General features: G+C 43.8%; 1 protein-coding gene across 7 annotated transcripts in view; it reads left to right on the top strand.

Annotated features, from left to right (window-relative positions):
- The first annotated feature begins 319 nt into the window (after positions 1–319).
- Positions 320–23,888, top strand: part of USP28 (ubiquitin specific peptidase 28) — a 66,670-nt gene continuing 43,101 nt past the window's right edge. For 4 of the 7 annotated variants that reach the window (XM_045482857.1, XM_045482855.1, XM_045482856.1 and 1 more), the window contains exons 1-3: positions 322–510; positions 19,452–19,529; positions 21,000–21,132. In XM_045482857.1, the coding sequence (XP_045338813.1) occupies positions 454–510; positions 19,452–19,529; positions 21,000–21,132 (268 nt within the window). In that variant the 5' untranslated portion in view covers positions 322–453. Of the gene's footprint in view, positions 511–1,093; positions 1,156–19,451; positions 19,530–20,999; positions 21,133–23,888 lie in introns of those variants that run through there. The other 3 variants (XM_045482859.1, XM_045482858.1, XM_045482862.1) reach the window with 2 other exon arrangements.

The following is a 23,888-nucleotide window of genomic DNA, read 5'->3' as shown; positions in this document are numbered from 1 at the left end:
CCTGGGGGGGGCAGCGAGTCGTCCACGCTTCCCAAACCATTTCCTGGGCGCCAACAGCCCCGGAACGCAGGCGCCGCTGACCGTTAGCCGCGGGCGGGGCCTGAGTCACGTGACCCACGCCGGGTCAGAACCCTGCGTGCGCGGGAGCACGCAGAGCCGCTCGGCTCCGGGCCGCGCGCCTTGCGTGCGCGCACAGGCCGGGGGGCGGGGCGTGTGGGACGAGCCTCCGGCGGGCTCGAGGCGGAGGCGGGGCCGGAGAGGGGTGGAGGGCGGGGCGGGGCATAGCTACCTCCTCCTCCTCCTCCTCCGTCTCCCCCGCCTCCTCCGCCTCCTCCGCCTCCACCTCCTCCACCACCTCCTCCTTCTCCTCCTCCTCCTCCTCCTCCACCTCCTGCGAGGCTGGGCTGGCGGCGGCGGCGGGAGCCGGATGACCCGCGGAGGGGCGCCTCGGCCATGACTGCGGAGCTGCAGCAGGACGACGCGGCCGGAGCAGCGGACCGGCGCGGCTCGGTGGGCCCCGCGGCGGCGAGCGGGAGCCGGGGGAGGCTCGGGGTCCCGGGAGGGGAGGGGGCTGCGGGGCGCGGGCCGGAGCGGCGCGGGCCCGGGCGGGCCTGCGGGGCTGCGGGCTAGGGGTGGGAGGGGGCTACGGAGGGCGCCGGCGCTGGCCGGGCACGGGCGAGGGCAGTGCGCCGGCGAAGGGGCTGAAGTCTTTGCAGGGCTCAGGTCGCAGGGATCGGGGACGCCCTTCGAGTCCGCGGCGAGCTCATGTTGCGAGGGGAGTAGGTATAAAGGGCAGGACTTGGGGTTGTGTGCATCAGGGCTTTTTCGGGGGAGCGCTCGTGGGCCCTGACCTGGGTGAGAAACTTCCGAAGGTGGCAGCTTAGGTGGGTTTTGTTGTTTGTTTTCATTTTTAAGTCCCTTTTATACAGTAGTGTTTTGAAGTGTCTAAGCAGACCGAACTTAGCTGACTTAAAGGAGGGATTTATCAACACCTTGTAAAAAAGACCAGGGGTCCTGGTTACCACTCCCTCCCTACCTTCCCTTACCCCTGCCACCCTCGCTTTTTTTTTTTTTTTTTTTAAATAAAGCAACCTCCCCAGTGCATTCATCCCTGGATTTTTAAGGAGGGAGGAGGAACAGCGCGAGGAATACAAGGTATGCTCACAAATGCCTTCCCATTCCTATTATCTGAGAAGATTGAAACCGATACAGGGATGTCTGGGCTAAGTGGGTGAGAGTGGAACACTGGTTTGGGAGCAAATCAAAAGGCCGATAATGCCCGCGTGAAGAAACTTGGGAAGTAGGCAATTTGAGAATGTCTTCTAAGGTTGCTTTGGAATGCTATAACAACATTACCTCCTCACCCCTCAACTACTGTGCTTTTTGGAGACCGAATGGGAAACGTGTGCCAGGTATGCAAATGAGAGTTCGGAAATGAGGAATTTCATAAACATTTACAATACAAAGCTGTCAGATACCTCCACGTGGGAAACCGGTTATGGCTCTTTATTGTGTTCCTGCGCACAGGAGAGCAGTATTGTGGAAGTGAACACACTTCCTTTTTGAACTCCTGTAGTAAGAGATACCTCCTGGTCCTGGGCTCCAAAATGAAAGTAATGTGGATGGTATCTCATGTGCTGATTTCTAACGGGGATGCTATTGTTAGGTGTTCACAAATGCCCATTGGAATCTGAGTCAGGATTTTCTCTGGTTTCACAGATCGTTTCTATTTGTTTTAGGACAGTGACTTCAAAACAGGTGGGAAACATCTTAGTTTTGAGACCGTTGGGTTGATTTTAGGGAAGAGGCTATTTTAAGGGTGAGTAAGTCATACTTAAATTTGTTGGGGACCATGTGCCTGTTAATCAAAGGCATCTTCATTTACCTCTGCCACAATGGCCACTATCAGCATTCCCTACAAGTTTGTATGTGAGGTGTTTGATGAGCACTTGTATGTAAGTCATAGCTATTTTTGGAAAACTTGGAAGTCCCGTTGGCTGTGGCTGGCTGGAGTAGTACCCTGACTCCTGGCCATCTGCAGAGTGATGACATTCAGTGTTCTTCCCAGTGATTCGCCCCATACAGACAGATGATAAGCTTGGAATGCTCGATAATGTTTGCCCTCTTTGTTTTTGCTAATGAAGATGCTTGAAATTAGCAGGCTAGGTTGAAGGAATTCTATACAGGGAAACTACTTTTCACATCTCAGAGGAAAGGTTTTAATAACTTCCTCCTCTTGATGAGTTTCATGTTAGAATGGCTCTATTTTGGATTCTCTGAAGAATTCTACATTTCCCTTAAAGGGTCCTTAATTGTTCTAGTTGGGAACAGTTATCCTGTCCTGACACTTAGAAGCTATTTAAAACCTAGAATGCTTCCCTTCCCTTATTGGTCAGTTGTGCATGGGACAGACAGAACCCTTCATAGCCTCCCAAGAATTTTAGTGAGAAAAATGTAGTACTCTTGAAATATGTTCTCAGTATGTACTAGCGTCTGAAAGAGGATACTTTGTGATATTACTGAATACCCTAGACTGATATTCGAATTATCTATAGAAATTACTTACAGGCAGGTTTCTGTGTTTTTTCTTTCCTTATTTTTTTAAATAAATTTTTAAATGTTTGCTTATTTTGGGGAGCGACAGAGCGTGAGCAGGGGAGGGGCAGAGAGAGAGAGGCAGAGAATCCAAAGCAGACTCCAGGCTCCGAGCTGTCAGTGCAGAGCCCAATGCAAGGCTCAAACCCACAAACCATGAGATCCTGACCTGTGCTGAAGTCAGATGCTTAACTGAGCCACCCAGGCACCCAACAAGTTTCTGTGTTTTAATCACTTCTCGACTTGGATAAAAACCAGCAGCACAGTTTACTGTTGTTGTAGGATAAACAACTTGAAGTCAGGTTGGTTCTTATAAACCTGTCATCCTTGGCAGCTGTACTAGAATTCATCACATGTTCTTGATGCTAACTGGAGCCCTATGAAAACCTGCCAGTTTCAGTGAAAATTTAATGTTCTTTTTGCTTCCTCTTGATTTATGGGCTTTTTATTCACATTTACCTTGTCTCATTAGTTGTGATTTTTGGAACGTCAGTCAGTCAGTGTTTGGTTGGCTTTCCCAACTTTTTTTTTTTTTTTGAGGGAGAGAGAGAGGTGGGGGTGCAGAGAGAGAGGGGGACAGAGGATCCAACGCAGGCTCCACACTGAAAGCAGCGAGCCCTGTGTGCGGCTGGAACTCCCCAACCATGAGATCATGACCTGAGCTGAAGTCAGATGCTCAATCGACTGAGCCACCCAGGCGCCCTGGCTTTCCCAACTTTAATGCCTCTTCAGCTACAGTTTCTGCTCACACGATGAGTACAATATTTATAAAAAGAATTGACAAGTAAGGCCTCACCAGGCAAGATCTTCCCATGTGTTACATTTCATCTAACAAGTTTAAACAGTAGCCAGTGAAGCATATGTTTCTTAAGGAGAATAATGATGCTGGTAATAGTAGCAGCTAACATTAATTGAGCACGTGCTCAGAACTTAACATACATTATCTCAGTACTCATGACAACTCCATGAAGTCTTCATATCGGAGGCTTTTACTTGTCGGAAATTTGCCCAGGATCACCCACCTAATAAACGATACAGCCAGGACTGAACACAGCAATTTTGAGTCTAAGAGCCCAAGATATCCTTGATCCTACTTCTTAGTCAATGGACCTGTTGTCGTAGGTCAGTACCTTTCTTTTACCCTCCAGAACTTTCCTCGTGTTTTAAACTTTGAATGCTGCCTACATTCTTTCTAAATATACATACAGTCTTCTTTTCTACTTGGTTCAGCCTGGTGCTAACTAAAGCGGTGTGTGTGTGTGTGTGTGTGTGTGTGTGTGTGTGTGTGTGTTTAAGGAGATTTCCTTATCTTTCTTTCTTTCTTTCTTTCTTTCTTTCTTTCTTTCTTTCTTTCTTTCTTTTTCTTTCTCTCTTGTTTTTGCTCTTCAGTATCTCTTTTCTTGTGGTATGAGTTACCACCCTTCCCTTCCTTCCTTTCTTAGAGATGAATCTAGATGCATGGCGTCTAGAGAGCCTTTTGATTGTGATTGCTGGAGGAGGATGCTGCTGGCTTCAGCGGGTAGAAGCCAGGGATGCTGCCCAATGTCCTATGATGTGCAGACTAGCCCCCCAAAACAGAGTCCAGAATGTCAATAATGCTGAGCTTCAGAAACCCTGATCTAGGTGATGTCTCTCCTCGCTCTCCTAAGTGATCTCACATTTCCTTGCCTCAAGCCTAAGCCCCAGATAGCTTCACTGTCTTCTATAATCTTGAGACTGAAAATATGGTCTGTGGACCAGCAGCATCTGAATCATCTAGGAGTGCCTTGGAAATGTAGAGATTTGGGTGTGTTAGAGCCAGCTTGTACTGCCTCTCCAGCCGAAAGTGTGTGTCTCTTCCCAACTCTGTGTTCAGTGACCTCATGGTGGTAGCTTGAAGTTCTCATGGTGGAAGTGTTTATACCAAGGAAATCAACAGGCTCCACAAATCAACATAGCCCTGTTGGGGCCTCCACCCTAGACCTGTTGAATCACAGTTTGCCTTTTCAACGTTTATTTATTTATTTTTGGGACAGAGAGAGACAGAGCATGAACGGGGGAGGGGCAGAGAGAGAGGGAGACACAGAATCGGAAACAGGCTCCAGGCTCTGAGCCATCAGCCCAGAGCCTGACGCGGGGCTCGAACTCACGGACCGCGAGATCGTGACCTGGCTGAAGTCGGACGCTCAACCGACTGCGCCACCCAGGCGCCCCAACAGTTTGCCTTTTGGCAACATCCCTGAGTGATAATTTTGAGAAGCTCTGCCCGACTGCGTGGAATTCCCACTTTCTTTTCTTTCATTTTCTTCTTGTTCTTTTAAGTTTATTCATTTATTTTTGACAGAGAGAGCAGGAGAGAGAGAATCCCAAGCAGGCTCGATCCCATGAGCCATGAGATCATGACCTGAGCTGAAAGCACAAGTTGGACACTTAACCGACTGAGCCACCCAGATGCTCCAGAATTCCCATTGTCCATTCAGTTATGTACATGTGTCCCCGGTCCTCCGACAAAATAGCAACAGAATTGCCTTCTGCCCTGTCCAGTGTTTGCCTTGTTCAGCACCTTCCTTTTGTTTACTTTTTGAACCGAGTTTCTAAATCCACCTGTTTCTTCTCTAGAGCATTTTCTCAATTACATTTGTAATTCCAATTCACTGTGGAAAACTTGGAAAACGCTCCCCCACCCGATCCTGTGGGCAAGACTAGCTCTTGGCAGTTGGAGGCACAGCCCCCAGACCAAGGCAAATTGGTTCCCAGCCTGCACCAGAGCAGCAGCGAGAACCCAGATAGGAGGCGATAGGAGGCTTTTACTGTTTGTCGCTTGGGAATGAAATGGATCGCTCGCAGGTGACCGATGACTAACCACCTTTTCGTGAAATCCGCGGCTTTACAGAAGTAATTCTTTTTGCCATTCTGCTTTGGTTATTCAAGTACCAACTCCGAATCCCCTTCTTATGCTTTTATGTGTGATGATTCCTCATTGCCACTTTTTGGTTGCTGTTTGTTTTGGCATTTATCTTTATTGCTACTTATTATCATTTCTGGGGTTTTTTTTTCTTTTTTCCTAAAAACTTCCAGTGTGTATTTTTTAAATCATTTGCCACAGTCTTATCACAGACTAAAGTGTAGTTTACCCTCACTTCCGAACTGGCTACATCGTTTTACAACTTCCTTAGGAAAATGAGGCCTGGAAAAGATGTTTGAATTTATGTAATACACGCAGCCTTCTTCATCTTACAAATGCAGTAATGGGCCGGGGCGCCTGGGTGGCTCAGTCAGTTGAGTGTCCGACTTCGGCTCAGGTATGATCTCATGGGCATGATCTCATGGTTCGTGAGTTCAAGCCCTGCATCAGGCTTTGTGCAGACAGGACAGCTCAGAGCCTAGAGCCTGCTTTGGATTCTGTGTCTCCCTCTCTCTCTGCCCCTCCCTCACTCAGTCTCATTTTCTCTCTCTCTCTTTCAAAAATAAATAAACGTTAAAAAAATTTAAAAAAAAACAACAAACCCCAAATACAGTAACGGGTCTCAAGAGTTAATTTACTGTTGATCTCATTGTCTAAGTCAGAACCCTGACCTCAGGCTTCAGTTCAGTGACTGGTTAGTACCCTCAGTGCTCCAGCTGCTTTACTTACGGAACACTCTCTCTTGAACATTTTGGACCTGTATCATCCTGGTTCTTCTTCTCTTTCTTCTCTTTTAGGGGCTAACCTGTTAGCTTTCTTGGTTGTTACTTTCCTTTTATGAACTTCTTCCAAATGTGCATTTGCAATCCTGACTTGCAAATGACTTCTACTCCCCTATTTGCAAATGCTAGTTCAACAATTCTTGCATATCAGCATCCTTGGCCCTGACCATTTGCTGCATAGCCACTTTCGCCACAGGTGCATGAGGCATGGGAATATATACTTGTCACGATAGCATCTGCCTTATGCCATTTTCGGCCCTGAGCACTTTTTTGTACATACTCTGCAAGGTATGATTATTATGTCTTATTACAGAAGAGGACAATCATACTCAGATCTTAATATAGCTTAGAAAGGCCCAATATGAGATTTTAAACCAAAGCCTGTTTGGCTCCATGCTGCAGATGGGAAATGTGGCTTACCCGGGATTAAATTCTAAGTGGCAGAGTTGGGACCTCAAGCCATCCAGCTTTCTGCCTGGAACACATGCCTTTCTCAAACCAAACTTTTCAACTACCACTTGGTAATGTATGAAGTACGTTAGGGCGTATTCTCATCGAACCCATAGAGCAACCTTACGAAGTAAAATTCAGTGTGAGGAGGAAGTAGAATTTGCAAAGCGGTGCAAAGCGATCAAACCAAAACCAAAGCATAGGTCGTTTCTCCCAACCTCTGGATGAGTTTCATTGGGCAGGTAGGCCACAATATTTTCCATTTCTGTTTTCTTCTTCGTTTTTTCGTTGTACTAACACATCCTGTATGCATTACTTCATTTGGTGGTCACATCAGTGCCATCAAAGCTCATGGTACTTTATTTTCCAGATGTGGAAATTGATGGCCTGGGAAGTTGAGATTTACCCAGAGGCTAATATGTAGTGGAATCTGGGCTGTGTAGCACTATTCCCACTGTCTAGGCTTTCTACATAAAAAGGGAGGTCAAAATACCAGACATTCAAAGCTCAATTAAAGATCTGCGTCAGTAGGTGCTGGCAGCATGCCACATGATAGCTTGGTAGTCATTTTATTTATTTATTTTGAGAGAGAGACAGAATAAGCGGGGGAGGGGCAGAGAGGATCTAAAGCAGACTCTGCTGACAGTAGAGAGCCCGGTGTGAGCCTCGAACTCACAAACTATGAGATCATGACCTGAGTTGAAGTCAGACGCTTAACTCACTGAGCCACCCAGGCACCTGCTGATGGTCATTTTAAACTTGAATCATCTTAAAGCAATATTTGCTTTCTCTAGTACTCTTGTCCAAGTTAGTACTTTCCTGCTGTCCTTTTTCTTTTTTGTGTGTGTATATGTGTGAGCACAAATCTTTCTTGATTTTATTCAATTGAGGTGAAATTCACATAACATAAAATTAACTCTTTTAAATTTGAGAGAGAGAGAGAACGCATGCATATGCACAAGTGGGAGAAGGGACAGAAGGAGAGAGATGGAGAGAATCCTAAGCAGGCTCCGTGTTCAGTGCAGACCCCGACGCGGGGCTTGATCTCACGACTGTGAGAGCATGACCTGAGCCAAAATCAGTGACCTTTAGTATATCTATTCACAAATATTGTGCAGCCACCACCTTCGTGTAGTTCCAAAAACATTTTCAAAACCGCAAGAGAAAACCCGTATCCACTAAGCAGTCACTCCCTAGTCCTTCCTTCGCTCGGGCCCCTGGCAACACGGATCTGCTTTCTGTCTCTCCATTTACTTATTTTGGATATTCCATATAAATGGAATCCTACAATATGGGACCTTTTGTGTCTGGCTTCTTTTACTTAGTATAACATTCTCATGTTTCAGCCACATCGTAGCTTGTATCTATCTGTGCTTCATTCATTTTAATGACTGGGTAGTATTCCACTCTGTGAATCTACTACATTTTATCCATTTTTCATTGGTGGACAATTGAGTTGTATCTACCTTTTGGCTTTTATGAATAGAGCTACCGTGAACATGCATGTACAAACATTTTTGAGTACCTGTTTCTGATTCTTTTAGATATATTCCTCCGAGTAGAATTGCTGGGTCATATGGCAATTCTGTCTTTAGTTTTTTGGGGAACTGCCAAACCGTTTTCCATAGCAGGTGCGACATTTTATGTCCCTCCACTCCCAGCAGTGCACAAGGGTTTTAATTTCTCTACCTCCATCCTCTCCAAACATTTATTTTCCGTTTTTCCTTTGTTTTGTTGTATAAGAGCCATCCTCGTGTGTGTGAAGTGGTAACTCATTATAATTTTGATTTGCATTTTCCTGATGGCTACTGTTGACCCTCTTTTCATGTGCTTATTGGCCATTTATGTAGTTTCTTTGGAGAAATGTCTGTTCAAGTCCTTTGCCCATTTTTCAAATTGCATTTGTTTGTGTTTGGTCGTTTGAATTATAAGAGTTGTAATATATCTGGATACTAGACTTTTATCAGATTTATGATTTGGAAATGTTTTCTCTCCTCCTGGAGGTTGTCATTTCATTTTCTTGATAATGTTTTTTGATGCACAAAAGTTTTTAATTTTGGTGAAGTCTTGCTTACCTCCGTTTTTTTTTCTTGTTGTTGTTGTTGCTCATGCTTTTGGTGACGTATCTAATCCATTGCCAAATCCAAGATCATGAAGATTTACTTCTATATGTTAAGAGTTTTGTCATTTTAGCGCTCATATTTAGGTTACTTATCCATTTTGAGTTAGTTTATGGTGGAGGTAGCGGTCCAACTTGATTCTTTTGCATGCGAATGTCTACTTGTGCCAGCATCAGTTTTTGAAGAGACTATTCCCCATTGAATGGTCTTGGCACCTTTGTCAGAGATTAATTGACCATAGACGTATGGTCAATTCCCAAGTCTATTCCCAAGTCTAAATTCCCAAGTCTAATTCATTGATCTGTATGTCGGTCCTTTGCCATATTACACTGGCATGATTCCTGTAGCTTTTTAATAGCTTTTGAAGTCCAGAAGTGTGAGTCCTCCAACTTTGTTTTGTTTGGTTTTGTTTTTCAATATTGTTTTGGCTCTTCAGGGCCCATTGAAATTCCTTATGAATTTGAGGCTCCACTTTTCTGTTTCTGCAAAAATGGCCGTTGGAATTTGGACAGAGATTGCATTGAATTTGCAGGTCACTTTGCGTAATATTGCCATCTTAACAATATGAAGTCTTTTGAGATGGTTTATTTTGTGTGTCAGCCTGCCTGGAGAATGAGGTGCCCAGACGTTTGGTCAATTGTATGTCTGTGAGGGTGCTTCTGAATAAGGTTAACATTTGAGTTGTAGAGGGAGTAAAGCAGATTGCTCTCCCTGATGTCTGTGGGCCTCATCCAATCAATTGAAAACCTGGATAGAACAAATAAGGCTGAGTAAGAGGGAAGGTCACCTACCTGACTGTTCAGCTGGGCCTTTGGTCTCCTGCCCTCAGACTGGAACTTACATTGTCAGCTCTCCTGGTTCTCTGGCTTTCCACCTGAGACTGGAATGACATCTCCAGCTCTTCTGGATGTGCAATTGCCAACTGAAGATCTGGGGACTTACCAGCCTCCATGATTGCAAGCGCCAATTCCTTATAATAAATTACTTCTCACCCACCCATCTCCCCAACAGGAAACTAGGAATGCAGTGTTCATTTACACACACACACACACACACACACACACGCACGCACACGCCCTGTTGTTTGTTTCTTTCTCTGGAGAACCGTGACTAATCCAGTCTTCCAATGCATCAACCTGAATATCTTTCCATTCATTTATGTTTTCTTTTTTTTTTTTTTTTTTTTTTAAACAATGTTTTCTACTTTTCAGAGTACAAGTCTATCACCTGTTTGACTAAATTTGTTCCTAGGTATTTTACTTTTTTGGATATTATAAATGGGATTAAAATATATATGTGTGTGTTTATTTATTTATTTTTGGAGGAGTGCAAGCGGGGGAGGGGCAGAGAGCAAGGGAACAGAGGATCTGAAGCAAGTGGGCTGACAGCAGCGAGCCTGACGCAGGGCTTGAACTCAACGAACCGCGAGATCATGACCTGAGCTGAAGTCAGACCCTCAACAGACTGAGGCACCAGGTGCCCCTGGAATTGTTTTTTTAATTTCTTTTTCATATTGTTCATTGCTGCTGTACAGAAACAGTTGATTTTTGCGTGTTGATCTTGTAGCAACTTTGCCGAATTGTTTGTCAGCAAACAAGCAGATGTAGCTCCTTTGGGGTTTTATGTATCCTGTCATCTGTGAACAGAGGCAGATCCTTTCCAGTTTGGATGCCTTTTCTTTTACTTGCCGAATTGCTCGGGCCAGAACTTTCAAAATGATGTTGAATAGCATTGGTGAAAGTGGGCATCCTTGTCTTATTCCTGATTTCAGGATGGCTTTCTCAGTCTTTGACTACTGAGTATGATATTAGCTGTGAGTTTTTGTTTTTGCTTTTTAATAAAGGCCCTTTGTATCATGTTGAGGGAATTCCCTTCCATTCCTAGTTTTCTGATTGTTTCTATCATGAAGAGGTGATGAATTTTGTCAAATGCTCTTTCAACATCAGTCAAGAGAATCATGTGTTTTCTCCCCCTTGTTCTCTCAGTGTGCTATATTCCATTGGTTGGGTTTCTCACTAGTCTCCTTTTCTGTAATGGTCAGCGGCATTCTCTCAGGCATCCAGTTTCAAATATTTGACTAAACTCCGTTTCTCCATTCTTTGAGCTGTTCACTGTGTGTCCCACCTTCTCCGTTCTCCTACCTGCATCCTCCCTGTCCAGTCACACCTGTTTTTATCGGTAGCTTTCTAACTCATAGTTAAGCTTTTTTCCGTAGTCTCATCTCGCCTTGAAATAGCTGTTCACCTGTGCTAGATTACCCTCCTTAAAACACCTTTATTTTCCTTCCTATTTTTTTCCTGCCAAGGGACCTGTTTTCCATTGTTCATCAGATCAAGTCCAACCTCATGCTGACATTGAGAACCTTTCCTAATCCAGTCCCACACCACCTCTCAAGTCCCCGTTGCTTATCGCAAATAGAAACTGCACACAGAGTCCCTCCTAATAATAACTTCGAATTTCACTGTTAGATTTCTAAAACTGGAAGCATGTGCATTTGATTTCTTCTATCTTTGCCCTTACCTTCCTGGTTTCCCCATTGACCTTAGCAATATATTACTAAACATGGCATTTTCTTTAATTTGGGAAGATGCATTCTGTATGTCCTTATTGTAACAGTTTCCTGGCCTCATTTCTTGTACTTGATTGGGGCACGTATTCAAAGAAATGAAAAAGCCTTGTCTTAATGTGTTCTACAGTATGAAAGAAGAAAGTTGCAGGACGTGACATCCAGTTGAAAACATATATTCATGTGCATCGGCCATTTCTGGAAAGATATCGGAAACTATTAATGGTGGTTACTCCTGGGAAATGGGACTGAGATGGAAAGAAGGGAGAAATTCCTTTCCGCTTTGTATCCTTTTCTACTATTGGAATTTCTCTGCGCATTTGAAAAAAAAGAGGTGAAAAAAATTGAAAAGTGAATAATGGTTAGTTCCTTCCTGGTTTTTAATTCCAGTTTAAACCCCCCTCTGTGCCACATGAGAGTGGCTACATTTTAAAAGCTTTTAATGCTTTTTATTTTATTTTTTTTTTAATTTTTTTTTTCAACTTTTATTTATTTTTGGGACAGAGAGAGACAGAGCATGAACGGGGGAGGGGCAGAGAGAGAGGGAGACACAGAATCGGAAACAGTCTCCAGGCTCTGAGCCATCAGCCCAGAGCCCGACGCGGGGCTCGAACTCACGGACCGCGAGATCGTGACCTGGCTGAAGTCGGACGCTTAACCGACTGCGCCACCCAGGCGCCCCAAAAGCTTTTAATGCTTTTTAAAAACCATGGGCCAGTGGATGAACTGAAACCGTCCTTTTCATCACGTACCTACTTGACACGTCATTGAAGTAAGTTGTGAAGTAGCCTCTCTCAGGGAGTTTAGTTTTGTTCACTAAAAAGGATAGAAAGTCTTATCCTCATGACATGTTATGAGTAAATAGGGGTTGTTGGAATAAACGTGGACTTGTTGCTGGGAGAACTGAGAAGGCACCAGGGCTTTTGTGGCCAGGTCCTTGTTTTGTGGAATATGGAGGGTCAGTGGCCAACTCTGGATGCATCTAAGACCCTGATGTCCAGCCTGGATTTCTGGAGTTGCTGCTAAATATTTTCTTTGATTCCTACAGCTATACTTTTGCTTTCCTTGGGTACTTAAGTTTCATTTTATTTATTTTTATTTTTAAGGTTTATTTATGTTGAGGGGCACCTGGGTGGCTCAGTCGGTTGAGCGTGTGACTCCAGCTCAGGTCATGATCTCATGGTTTGTGGGTTCAAGCCTCACATCGGGCTCTGTGCTGATAGCTCAGAGCCTGGAGTCTGCGTCAGATTCTGTGTCTCCCTCTCTGTCCCTCCTCCACTCTCGCTTTGTCTCACTTTGTCTCTCAAAAATAAATAAATGTAAAAAAAAAAATTTAGGGGCGCCTGGGTGGCGCAGTCGGTTAAGCGTCCGACTTCAGCCAGGTCACGATCTCGCGGTCCGTGAGTTCGAGCCCCGCGTCGGGCTCTGGGCTGATGGCTCAGAGCCTGGAGCCTGTTTCCGGTTCTTTGTCTCCCTCTCTCTCTGCCCCTCCCCCGTTCATGCTCTGTCTCTCTCTGTCCCCAAAAAAATAAACGTTGAAAAAAAAAAATTAAAAAAAAAAATTTAAAGTTTATTTATTTTGAGAGAGAGAGGGAGACAGACACAGTGCGAGTGGGGGAGGGGTAGAGAGAGGGAGAGAGAGAATCCCAAGCAAGCTCTGAACCACCCAGGCAGAGCCCCGTGTAGGTCTTGAACTCCAGAACCCTGTGATCATGACCTGAGCTCAAATCAAGAGTTGGACTGAGCCACACAGGTGCCCCTTAAGTTACATTTTAAAATTGGAAAAGCAGGTCTTTAATTTTGGAGAGGACTTCATTAGGCATACTTACAAAGAACTTTGGTAGTTTTTTGGAGTAAGAGAACATTTATCAGTTATTCACTTAGCTTCAAATTTAGAAATGTCTTTGGAAGAATAGACAATTGAGATTAGGAAACGTGTATGTCCAAATGACAATAGCATTCCTGTATGAAGGAATGGAATAATTTAGAAAGCTCCTCATCATCGTGCTAAACTGCGTGTTTTATTTTATTGAAACAAAAAAATTTTCCGAATATTTATTTTTGAGAGACAGAGAGAGACAGAGTGTGGACAGGGAAGGGGCAGAGAGAGAGGGAGACACAGATTCCCAAGCAGGCTCCAGGCTCTGAGCTGTCAGCACAGAGCCCGACGCGGGGCTTGAACTCCACAGACAGTGAGATCGTGACCTGAGCCGAAGTCACACGCCCAAATGCCTGAGCCACCCAGGTGCCCCTAAACTGGGTGTTTTAAAGATAAAACTCTTAATTATTAATTTCACAAATTTGCCTCATCTGATCAAAGAGAGTTCAAATTTAGCTGCAGTAGGATTAGAGGTGTTAGGGTTTATTATGTGAATAGTCCTTTTCATCGCTTATTGTGGGATGAATTACTGTCTTTGCTTTAAGAAAACATCAGTTCTGAGAAGTGGACTGGATTGCACCAAAATCACTGAGTGGCCGAGGTCAGAAAGCTTGAGTTTCTTCTTTCTAGAGATTTGTGTGTCCCTGTCTTTCTTCACTGCCTCTGGGCAAGAAAAGAGAGTACTTTTTGTTTAATGAAAACAATGTGGATTTAGCTAAGGAAATGCAAACCTGTTGGCTCTTGCTAGTTATTTGACTTCATTATGACTGGAGCACAGGCTTTGTCTTGTCTCCCGTTGGGTGTGGGCTGTGTATATTGCCTCGTAGTTATGGTGAAGTTAATATTTAAATCAGCTTCTTGAGGAGTGCCCGGAAAAGCTAGGAGTTACTAATACAGTAGGATCCTAATGAGCGTAGTGTGTTTGTTACTGTTAAACTAATACCTGAAACGTAGCACACTTCCTAGGATTTGGGCTTTGTTTAACTAATTACATAGGTTTAGCTCAACAGTCCCGAGACTGAGTCATATAGCCGTTATTTGTGTATGTCAGGAGCACGGCTTAATCCTTGTAAAATTTGTTATTCAGGTTCGTAATAGTTATCTCTGATTGGCCTTTTTAATTCAAGACATTTGATGACAAAATGGATTTGGTAAACCGTAGTTTCCTAATCTGCACAACGAAGATAACGATTCCTACCTTTTAGGGTTGTTAGAAGGATGACGTGTGTGTGAGGCACCTAAGGTTCTGGGCACAAAGAAGATGTTGACATGATAGTCCCAACTGTTACCAGCACAGTCCTTTGCATGGTTCAAATTAGGTATTATGTTGTATGATTCTTGCCTTTATGGAGGCAGGAATTTCCCCTTGAAAACAGTTAGAGAACCACATGATGAGAAATACCGGGTAAAGAAAGACAGTTTAGTCCCTTTCATTCACAAGCTCATTTGTTCCCGCAATATGGGGGATTTGAAAGGTAGAGAATAGTGTGGACCAGAGTTCTTGGGAATGACTTTAAGGAGGAAGCGAGATGAATCTATCCCTTGGGGCGCCTGGGTAGCTCAGTTGGTTAAGCGTCCAGCTTTGGCTCAAGCCGTGATCTCGTGGTTCATGGGATTGAGCCCTGTGTTGGGATCAGTGCTGACAGCATGGAGCCTGCTTAGGATTCTCTCTCTCTCTCTCTCTCTCTCTCTCTCTTCTCTCTCTCTCTCTCTCTCTCCCTCTCTCTCTGCCCCTCCCATGCTCATTCTTCCTTTTTCTCTCTCAAAAATAAATAAACTTAAAAAAAAAAAAGAAGGGATGAATATAGCCCTGGACTGTGGAATTGGGCATTCCTGGAGATAACAGAAGTTTAACACTAGAAGGCATGAGAGAGGATGCATTTGTGAGGTAAGGACTGAGTAGGAGAAAATGATGGGCAGGTTAAAGGTAGAAGCAGATAACGGCCTTTGAGGAACAAAATCAGGAGTTTGGATTTGAAGTAACATGTAGCGTATTGTTCCTGGAGTTGTACAAAATGATTTTACATAGTTGTCATCTGTGTCCAGAAACTTTTTTCTGCACTGACAGCACAGAGCCTGACCCGGGGCTTGAACTCACCAACCCTGAGATCATGACCTGAGCTGAAATCCAGAGTCAGACACTTAACCGACCAGTAGCTTTTAAAAAGGGGGGACTCAGAGTTTATTTTCCTTTCGTGTGTGTGTTATTCTAGATGTCTTAGTGTCCACTGCTTATCTTACAAAGTGGAGAAAGGGGAGTGGGGCTTTAATCCATGGCTAAATATGATGATTGGTTAATTATTTAATACTTGAGTACCATATTTCACTGATTTCACATTTATTTGGCATTCTGAGATCTCTGAAGTTGAGATGTTCCTTACATTGTCTGTCTGCAAGTAGCAGGTAGGAGGTACTTAGACTATCTTCACACGTTTGTGCTTGGTCAGAGCTGTTCCTTCTGTCCTGGCGGTTGAGTGTATGTGCTGTTGGTTAGCTGAATTTTTAATTTAGTTAGTTAACTTTTCAGTTTAAAAGATCACACTGTGGGGCACCTGTGTGTCTCAGTTGGTTAAGTGTCCAACTTTGGGTCTGGTCATGATCTCACGGTTCACAGGTTCGAGCCCCACATCGGGCTCCGTGCCGACAGCTCAGAGCCTGGAGCCTGCTTCAGATTCTGTGTCTCCCTGTCTCTCTGCCCCTCCTCTTTTCGTGCTCTGTCTCTGTCTGTCTCTCCAAAATAAATAAACATTAAAAAAATTAAAAGATCACACTGTGATTTGGCATTTAAATGAAAAAAGAAAACGGGATGAAGAAAGGCATAGAAACAGAACAGCAGAGTATAAATTTGATTTTATGGGAGGCAAAATATTTGTCCCTGGAGGGATGATCGCAGTTTCAAATTTTCTTGCAAAGGTACAATCGAGTGTTTTATGGGACCTAAGAAAGGAAGCCACCCTAGGTATATTAAGTTTTGTTGCTGAGAAACATGCAAAAGAATTGCTTGTCCCATGCCAGGCAATGCACCTGGGGAAGCGGGGGAAATGGCTGTATTTCTCGAAATAAATAAGAAATTTTAGGGCTGCAGGAAGCTGGTGTGACCAATTCACGGGTCTCCTGGGACTGTCATGAAGGCATTGTGTCCTGGTTTAAGTGGCAACTGTTTTTTCTCCTTTGTGGTGCATAAAGTAAGTGTGCTGTTCAGATTCAGTCAAAAGTAGTGTTTACCTCTGACACAGTACTTTCCTGTTTTAGAACTGATTGTCTGACTAAGTAGTCAAAGGTGTGGTTTTGTAAGGCAGGCAAAATAGTGGTAGAAAACTCCCAAAGATGCAAGACTAAGGTCAAAATACAAGAATTAATTATCTGCATTGGTTTGCATTAAATACGTATTCTTTTTTTTTTTTAATGTTTATTCATTTTAGAGAGAGAGAGAGAGAGAGAGAGAGAGAGAGAGAGAGCACAAGCAGGGGAGGGGCAGAGAGAGAGGGAGACACAGAATCTGAAGCAGGCTCCAGGCTCTGAGCTGTCAGCACAGGGCCTGACATGGGGCTTGAACCCGTGAACGGTGAGATCATGACCTGAGCCCAAGTCGGATGCTCAACCAACTGAGCCACCCAGGCACCCCTGAAATAGGTATTCTTGCCTGTTGCCCTTGTCTTCTCAGATACAGCCTGGCGTAGGGTGCAGACTCCCGTGGCAGGGCAGCCTGGGGTCAGATCTCACAGCAGCCCTTCCTACTAGTAACCTTGTGTTGGTGCAGGGACCTCCCTGTGCTTGTTCTCTGTCACAGCGGCATAATACCTGTCACAGCTTTCTTAGGAGGGTGAAACTGAAATTAGTTAATACATACGGAGCATGTGTAGCATTGCCTTTCTGACGGTAAGCAGCGTACATTAACTACTATTTCTGATTGGCATGATTTTCTGGGAATCCAAAGTGTCAGTTGGTACACAGGGTAATTGGAGGTGAAGGTGTGATTCTCAATCCCATTGCTACCTTGTTAGTTCCAGTTTAGGGATAACAACGCCACTCATTTCCCCCTCCCAATTACAGACGTATGAGGGTTCAGCTTTACGTTGGTGTAAGCGTGGCATGCATCCAGTAGGAACCATACCTTGAATCTGGCATTTCGATCTTTTCCTCAAGCTGGCGCTATGCGATATGCTCCTCTCTGGTGATGCTGGCCCAGGGGCAGTCAGCCGCGCTACCTTGGGGGGTCAACAACCGATACATTTACAACCATTCTGGTTTTCACTTTCTGTACAGCATTCAGTACACTGCATGAGACATTCATCACTTTATTATAAAATAGGTTTTGTGTTGGATGATTTTTTTTCCCCACTGTAGGCCCATGTAAGTGTTCTGAGCACATCTGAGGTAGGCTTAGGCTAAGCTGTGATGTTGGGGAGGTTAGGTCTATTAAATGCATTTTCCACTTAATGATATTTTCAACTTACGATGGCTTTACTGGCATGTAACTCCGTCATAACTTGAGGAAGGTCTGTATTATTCCACCCTTTTTGAGGCATATTGATTTTGATTTCTTAGAAAATTGTGTATGATTGAGATGTATAGATTCACACACTTTTACACATAAAATAAAATGGAATTAGAATTATTTTGAGGGGCGCCTCGGTGGCTCAGTTGGTTGAGGGTCCAACTCTCAATTTGGGCTCAGGTCACGATCTCACAGTTTGCAAGATCGAGCCTCACATCGGGCTCCCCGCTGACAGTGCAGAGCCTGCTTGGGATCCTCTCTCTCCCTGTCTCTCTCTGCCCCTCCCCCACTCTCTCTCTCAAAATAAATAAACTTAAAAAAATTATTAAAGAAAAAAAAGAATTAGTTTGGGGAAAAAAACTTTTTAACACTTTATTTTTCTAAAAGCCCTATGCTAGCATTTGCCAAGGCTAAATCCAGACACCTTTTAGTCTGATAGCACTGTCCCAGTATACAGGCAGTGACTACCTTTGACAAGACTCATAGCCTCCAAGAGTGCTGGTCTCAGCAGCATCGGGTTCCATTTCTATCCTATGACTGTGGCCCATGACCAGAGCAGAAAGACTGTTGATGCTTTTCTGAGCACTTGTGCAGGTCTGTTTCAGTTAGTTATTTCTAGTTGTGTGATATTTAAGTGTTGCGTTGGGCCCTCAGCTGTTGAAAAACATAGGATACTATTTCTGTTACAGCTGACAGTGAGTGTAGACTGCCTGTTAGAGACATATTACTAACTGAAAGACAGTTGATGGGGAGCATCAGATATTGAATTGGGGCTTAATATCAAAACAACCTTAGGCATGGTATAAATTTGATTTCTTTTCGCTGAATTAAATTTGAACTATTTCGTTTTCAGTAATCTATCTAAAAGAATTGGGCGAGCCAGTTCTTTAGACGAGCTTGCTTGTGAAAAATAGGTGTTTTGTGTTAACTTTTGTCTTTGTGCAAAACAGGGTAAAGTGTTCCAATGAAGACTTGAAGGCTGTAAAGGAGTTAGAAACTGATCTTGTGGTAGCTGGAAGTTAACAAGATAGGTTTTTCCATGATTCTGATTAATGAAGACAAGGGCTTCCATAGTTTATTCCCTCTGGAATTTTATTTACAATTCAGAAAATGTTGGTTCTCTCTCTGCTTTTTAAGCAATCAAATCTGAAGTTTCAAATCATGACGTTGGTGGTATCATTTGTTAATTACGCGATTGGAAATTTATTGTCAGTGAAAAATGACACATAAAAATGGCATGTGCAGTGTGGCTTAAAATAGCACATCTTCACATCCATGCAAATTCCCTGGACTCCTTATATGACCCAGTTATGTATTACTCACAGAAAGAAAAACCTCAGGCACTTTAGCTACTACGAGGGCTAACTACTACATTTAAATATTTTACGTACTTAATAGTTTTACCGTTTACTAATGTTATTTCCCACCAGTGCCAAAAGCATGTTTCATGATTAACCTTTTACAAGAGAAATAAATTTGGCATTTTAGAATGTGTCTGACAGTCAATACTGTGTTGCTTGGAGTTTGTCAGTTCCTTAAAGTAAAATATGCAAGTCTCAAGCCTGATTATCCAAGATGCTGGTACTTAAATTCTTGAAATGTATCCAGGTTTACTTTCTGACTGACCTGTCTCTGGTGTTTTTTTTTTTTTTTTTTTTTTTTGTTTCTCAAATACAGAGCTGCCAAATGCTGTTAAACCAACTAAGAGAAATCACAGGCATTCAGGACCCCTCCTTTCTTCATGAAGCTCTGAAGGTTAGTTTCAAGACCGCTGTTAGTCAACAGGCTTTAAAATAGTTGTCCATATCATGGTTATGTCAAGTCAAGCTATTTTTTATGTCAAAACGAAAGTGCATACAGGGACGGAAGCTCTACGGGTCAGATCACCCCGTATCTTCTATATGTGAATTATAAGGGTGGGGGGATGTTGAGGATGGGGGAGACTTAAGTGGGAAGAACCATACAGAGCAAAAGAGATTTAAGAAACGCATCTGCCAATTGCGTTTTATAGCCTTTATATGGATCCTGACTCAAACTCAAAAATCATTGAGTCAGGTAAGTTTGAACTGGTTATATGATATTAAAACACTTGTTACTATTTAAAAAAATTTTATTTTAATGTTTATTTAATCTTGAGAGAGAGAAAGAGACAGAGTAAGTGGGTGAGAGAGAGGGAGACACAGAATCCGAAGCAGGCTCCAGGCTTTGAGCTGTCAGCCCAGAGCCTGACATGGGACTCAAACTCACAAACCGCAAGATCATGACCTGAGCCAAAATCGAATGCTTAACCTACTGAGCCACCCAGGCACCCGAAAACACTTGTTACTGTTAAGGTGTGGTAATAGCATTGTGGGTTATATTTTTGAAAGGATACATTCTGATGTATTGATAAGATGCTTAGGATTTGTGGGGCGCCTGGATGGCTCAGTCATTTAAGCATCCAACTCTTGATTTCGGCTCAGGTCGTGATGTCGTGGTTTGTGAGTTCTAGTCCTGCATCGGACTCGAGCGCAGAGCCTTCTTGGGATTCTCTCCCCCTCTCTCTGCCCTTCCCCCATGCTCTCTCACTGTGTCTCACGTGCGCTCTCTCTCAAAATAAATAAATGTTAAAAAAAATTAAAAAGAAAAGCTTAGGATTTGCTTCACAGTGTCTGGGAGAGGTTAGGCAAAACAAGATCGACCATGACTTGATAATTGTTGTAGCTGAGTGATGGGTGCATAGGGTTCAATTATACATTCCCTCTACTGTTGTGTATGTTAGAAAGTTTTCCTAATAAAAAGTTAAAAACAGACAGAAGTATGGTCACCACTGTCGAATATGGTAACTGCCTAACATTTTTATTGTAGAGGCTGACTTCTTTTAGAATCTCTGTTTTAACTGTCAGCCCCTTTTGATACATCATGCCTTTGCTAGCCTGTAAAATCAGGAGCAGTAACTTCCAGAGCAGTGAGAGCAAATCTCCAGCAAGATTTCATTCTTCTCTGCGTGTTGTGGGAAATCAGAACATGGCAACTCCCTTCCTGGAGCCAACCATTTGATACAAGCTTTGAGCGTAGTACCCTTGCTGTCCTCCGCCATACTCTCTTCTCCTTTCTACCTTATGCCTTGAATTACTCAGAATGTCACCAGGGTAGTCAGGAGTTAAACCAAAAATCTCACTCACTGTTTATTTCACATGCTGTGATGCTTTACTTTTGAAATGTCTGTGTTTTCCCTTTCATTAGGCCAGTAATGGTGACATCACCCAGGCGGTCAGCCTCCTCACTGAAGAAAGAGTTAAAGAGCCCGGGCAAGACACTGTTGCTACGGAACCATCTGAAGTAGAGGGGAGAGCTGCTAGCAAAGAAGTATTAGCAAGTAGGTGTATCCTGTCTCTGTGTATCGTGCTCTGAACTAGCAGAACGTAAGAGATGAATGTACATGAGTTGCCCACCAATCACATCAACCCTGCAGGAATAATGCTAATAATTGCTAAGTATTGAACCATCACTGTGTGCCAGGCACAATTCTGAGCAATTACATGGATTCATTCATTCATTCATTCATTCTGCACTTATTTAATGGGCACCTACTATGTGCCAAGCACTCTTTTAGGTACTGGAGATGAGCAGAAGAACGAGAATCCCTGCCTTCATGCAGCTTGTTTTCTTGTGGGGGAAACCCACAAGTCAGTAAGTAAATTATGTGGCATATCAGAACGTGGTAACCCCTGTAGGGAAAAGTGAAGGATGGAATGAAAGAAATGGAAAAAGGAAGGGCGCCTGGGTAGCTCAGTCAGTTGAGTGTCTGACTCCTGATTTCGGCCCAGGTCACGATCTCACCGGTTGTGAGTTCGAGCCCCACCTCGGGCTCTGTGCTGTCAGTACAGAGCCTGCTTGAGATTCTCTGTCTCCTTCTCTCTGCCCCTACCCTGCTGTCTTTTTCTCTTTCCCTCCCTCCCTCTCTCTCGAAATAAATAAAGTTAAAAAAAAAAAAAAAGAAATGGAAAAAGGAGCACTGGGGATTGGATTTTAAATGGGCTAAGACTAAAGATAGTGAAAAGGAGGTGAGGGAGCAAGTCAGTGAGGCATTAAGACAGGGATGTACATCAGTTGCCTGAGGCCAGAGCGGAAGCTTAGTGAGTGCGGCGGGCAGTGAGAGGTGAGGTGGTAGACGGACCAGGAGGCGGATCATGCTGAGCCTTTGCGTGTTTGGCTTTTCCGCTAGCTAGAGGCTAGCCGTTGGGACAGTTTGGAGCAGAGGCGTGACCTCAACTGATTTCCGTTTTCTGAAGGTCATTCTGATGGTTCTGTTGAGAGCAGAGCTGTGGGCTGAGGTAGTAAGCATGGATCAGAGCAGGGAGCCCAGGGCAGTCAGGAGGCTTTGCGGGTTCTGGTGGTGTGGGCCAGGAGGTGGTGGCGGAGGGGTGAGGAGCCCCTGCCGAGGGGGACTTGGCTTACAGCGGAGATAAGGGGTGTGTGTGTGAAAGAGAGAGAGAGGACTTGAAGGGGCTCCAGGTTTTGTTCCCGAGCTGCAGAAATGCTGGAGTAACTACCGCTACAGCAGACTGGGTGGCAGGTGAAGAGATCGTCGGGCGGTGCTGAGTTTGAGGCACCTGCTAGACATCAAGTGGAGTGTCTGAAAGGCAGTGGGGGGATCCAAGTGTGCGTGCGGCTCAGGGGAGCGATCCGGCTACAGAGAGAGAAAACTTGAACCTGTGAATGGTCCGTGAAGTTGGGATACTGGTTGAGCTTCCCGAGGGGTTGGGGGTGTACAAAAAGGAACAGGTTCAGTGACTAAGCAATGGACCCTCCCAGTGCTCAGAGGCTGGAGCAGGTGGACAGTGTCCAGGGAGGTTGGAGGAATACCAGGAGAGCTGGGAAAATGGGACTCTGGAAGCCAAGAAGGCTTCCTGGAGGAGGGAGCCATCAGCTGGGGCAGATGGTGTTAATGAATATTTGGGCCTTTTGCGGTTTTGAGTTACTGTGAACAGCGCTGCTGTGAATATTCTTGTATATGTCAGTGTACTAGTGAGTCTTTTCAGTTAAGATTTTTCTTTTTGAAACTCGTTCATATTGAAGGTTATAACTGTAGTTCCTTTAGTTTCACTGGTATGTAGTATTTCATAGTCTGAGTATACCGAAAGTGATATATTTGTTTATTGACCTGGGGTTGTTTCCTTTTTTTTTTTGCTATTATAAACAAGATTGCTGTGAGCTGTTTGATTCATGTTTCTTGTGCATGTATGCAAAATTTCTTTAGTTAGCATATACCCAGGAGTGTCATTGGTAGTAAGGTACTCTTATCTTCAACTTTATAGGTAATGATATTTTCCAGAAGGTTTTTTACCTATTTATTAAACTCCCACTAACAGGATTTGAGTAACCCGTTGCTCTCAAACTGGTTATATTATAAAATTATTGCCCGTATTTTTGTTACAAAATATCTTGTTTTCAGTGAGAGTTTTTTTACATTGGTAAGGAGATTGAGCAACTTTGTCCTTTTGATCACTCGTGTTTTCCTGTGAGTGAAATTTCTCTTTGGGTTTTCTGCCTCAATTTTTCTATTTGTTTGCTTTTTTTCTTATTGATTCCTGATACTCTCTTATTGATAATAGCCTTAGGCTTGATATATATCTTACTGATATTGACTTTATATATATTTGATATTAACCCACTTTTTTGGATTTGTATTACAGACATCTTTTCCCTGTTGGTGACTTGGGTTTTTACCCTATGGTGTGAGCTAAATACCTTAATTTTATTGTGGTTGCATTTGTCAGTCTTTTCCTGTGGTTTGTGCTTTTTGTTTAAGAACTCCTTTTATACTCTGCAGTCCTAGGATATGAGAATTATAATGTTTTGCTTTTCACATTCTTTAATCCATCTGAAGTGGATTTGCGGGGAGGAGGCAAGGCATAAGGTAAGGATACAGTTTTAGATTCCTTGGCACTCACTGGGCCCCATACAGCTACTCAATTGTCCTGGTACCTTTTATTAAAAAGACTTTACTAGGGCCACCTGGGTGACTCAGTCGGTTGAGTGTCCAGCTTCAGCTCAGGTCATGATCTCGCAGTCCATGAGTTCGAGCCCTGCGTCGGGCTCTGTGCTGACAGCTCAGAGCCTGGATCCTGC

Source organism: Leopardus geoffroyi, chromosome D1 (assembly GCF_018350155.1).
Source record: "Leopardus geoffroyi isolate Oge1 chromosome D1, O.geoffroyi_Oge1_pat1.0, whole genome shotgun sequence".
In the NCBI taxonomy this organism is placed as follows: Eukaryota; Metazoa; Chordata; class Mammalia; order Carnivora; family Felidae; genus Leopardus; species Leopardus geoffroyi.
This window is presented reverse-complemented; position numbering and strand designations above follow the sequence as displayed.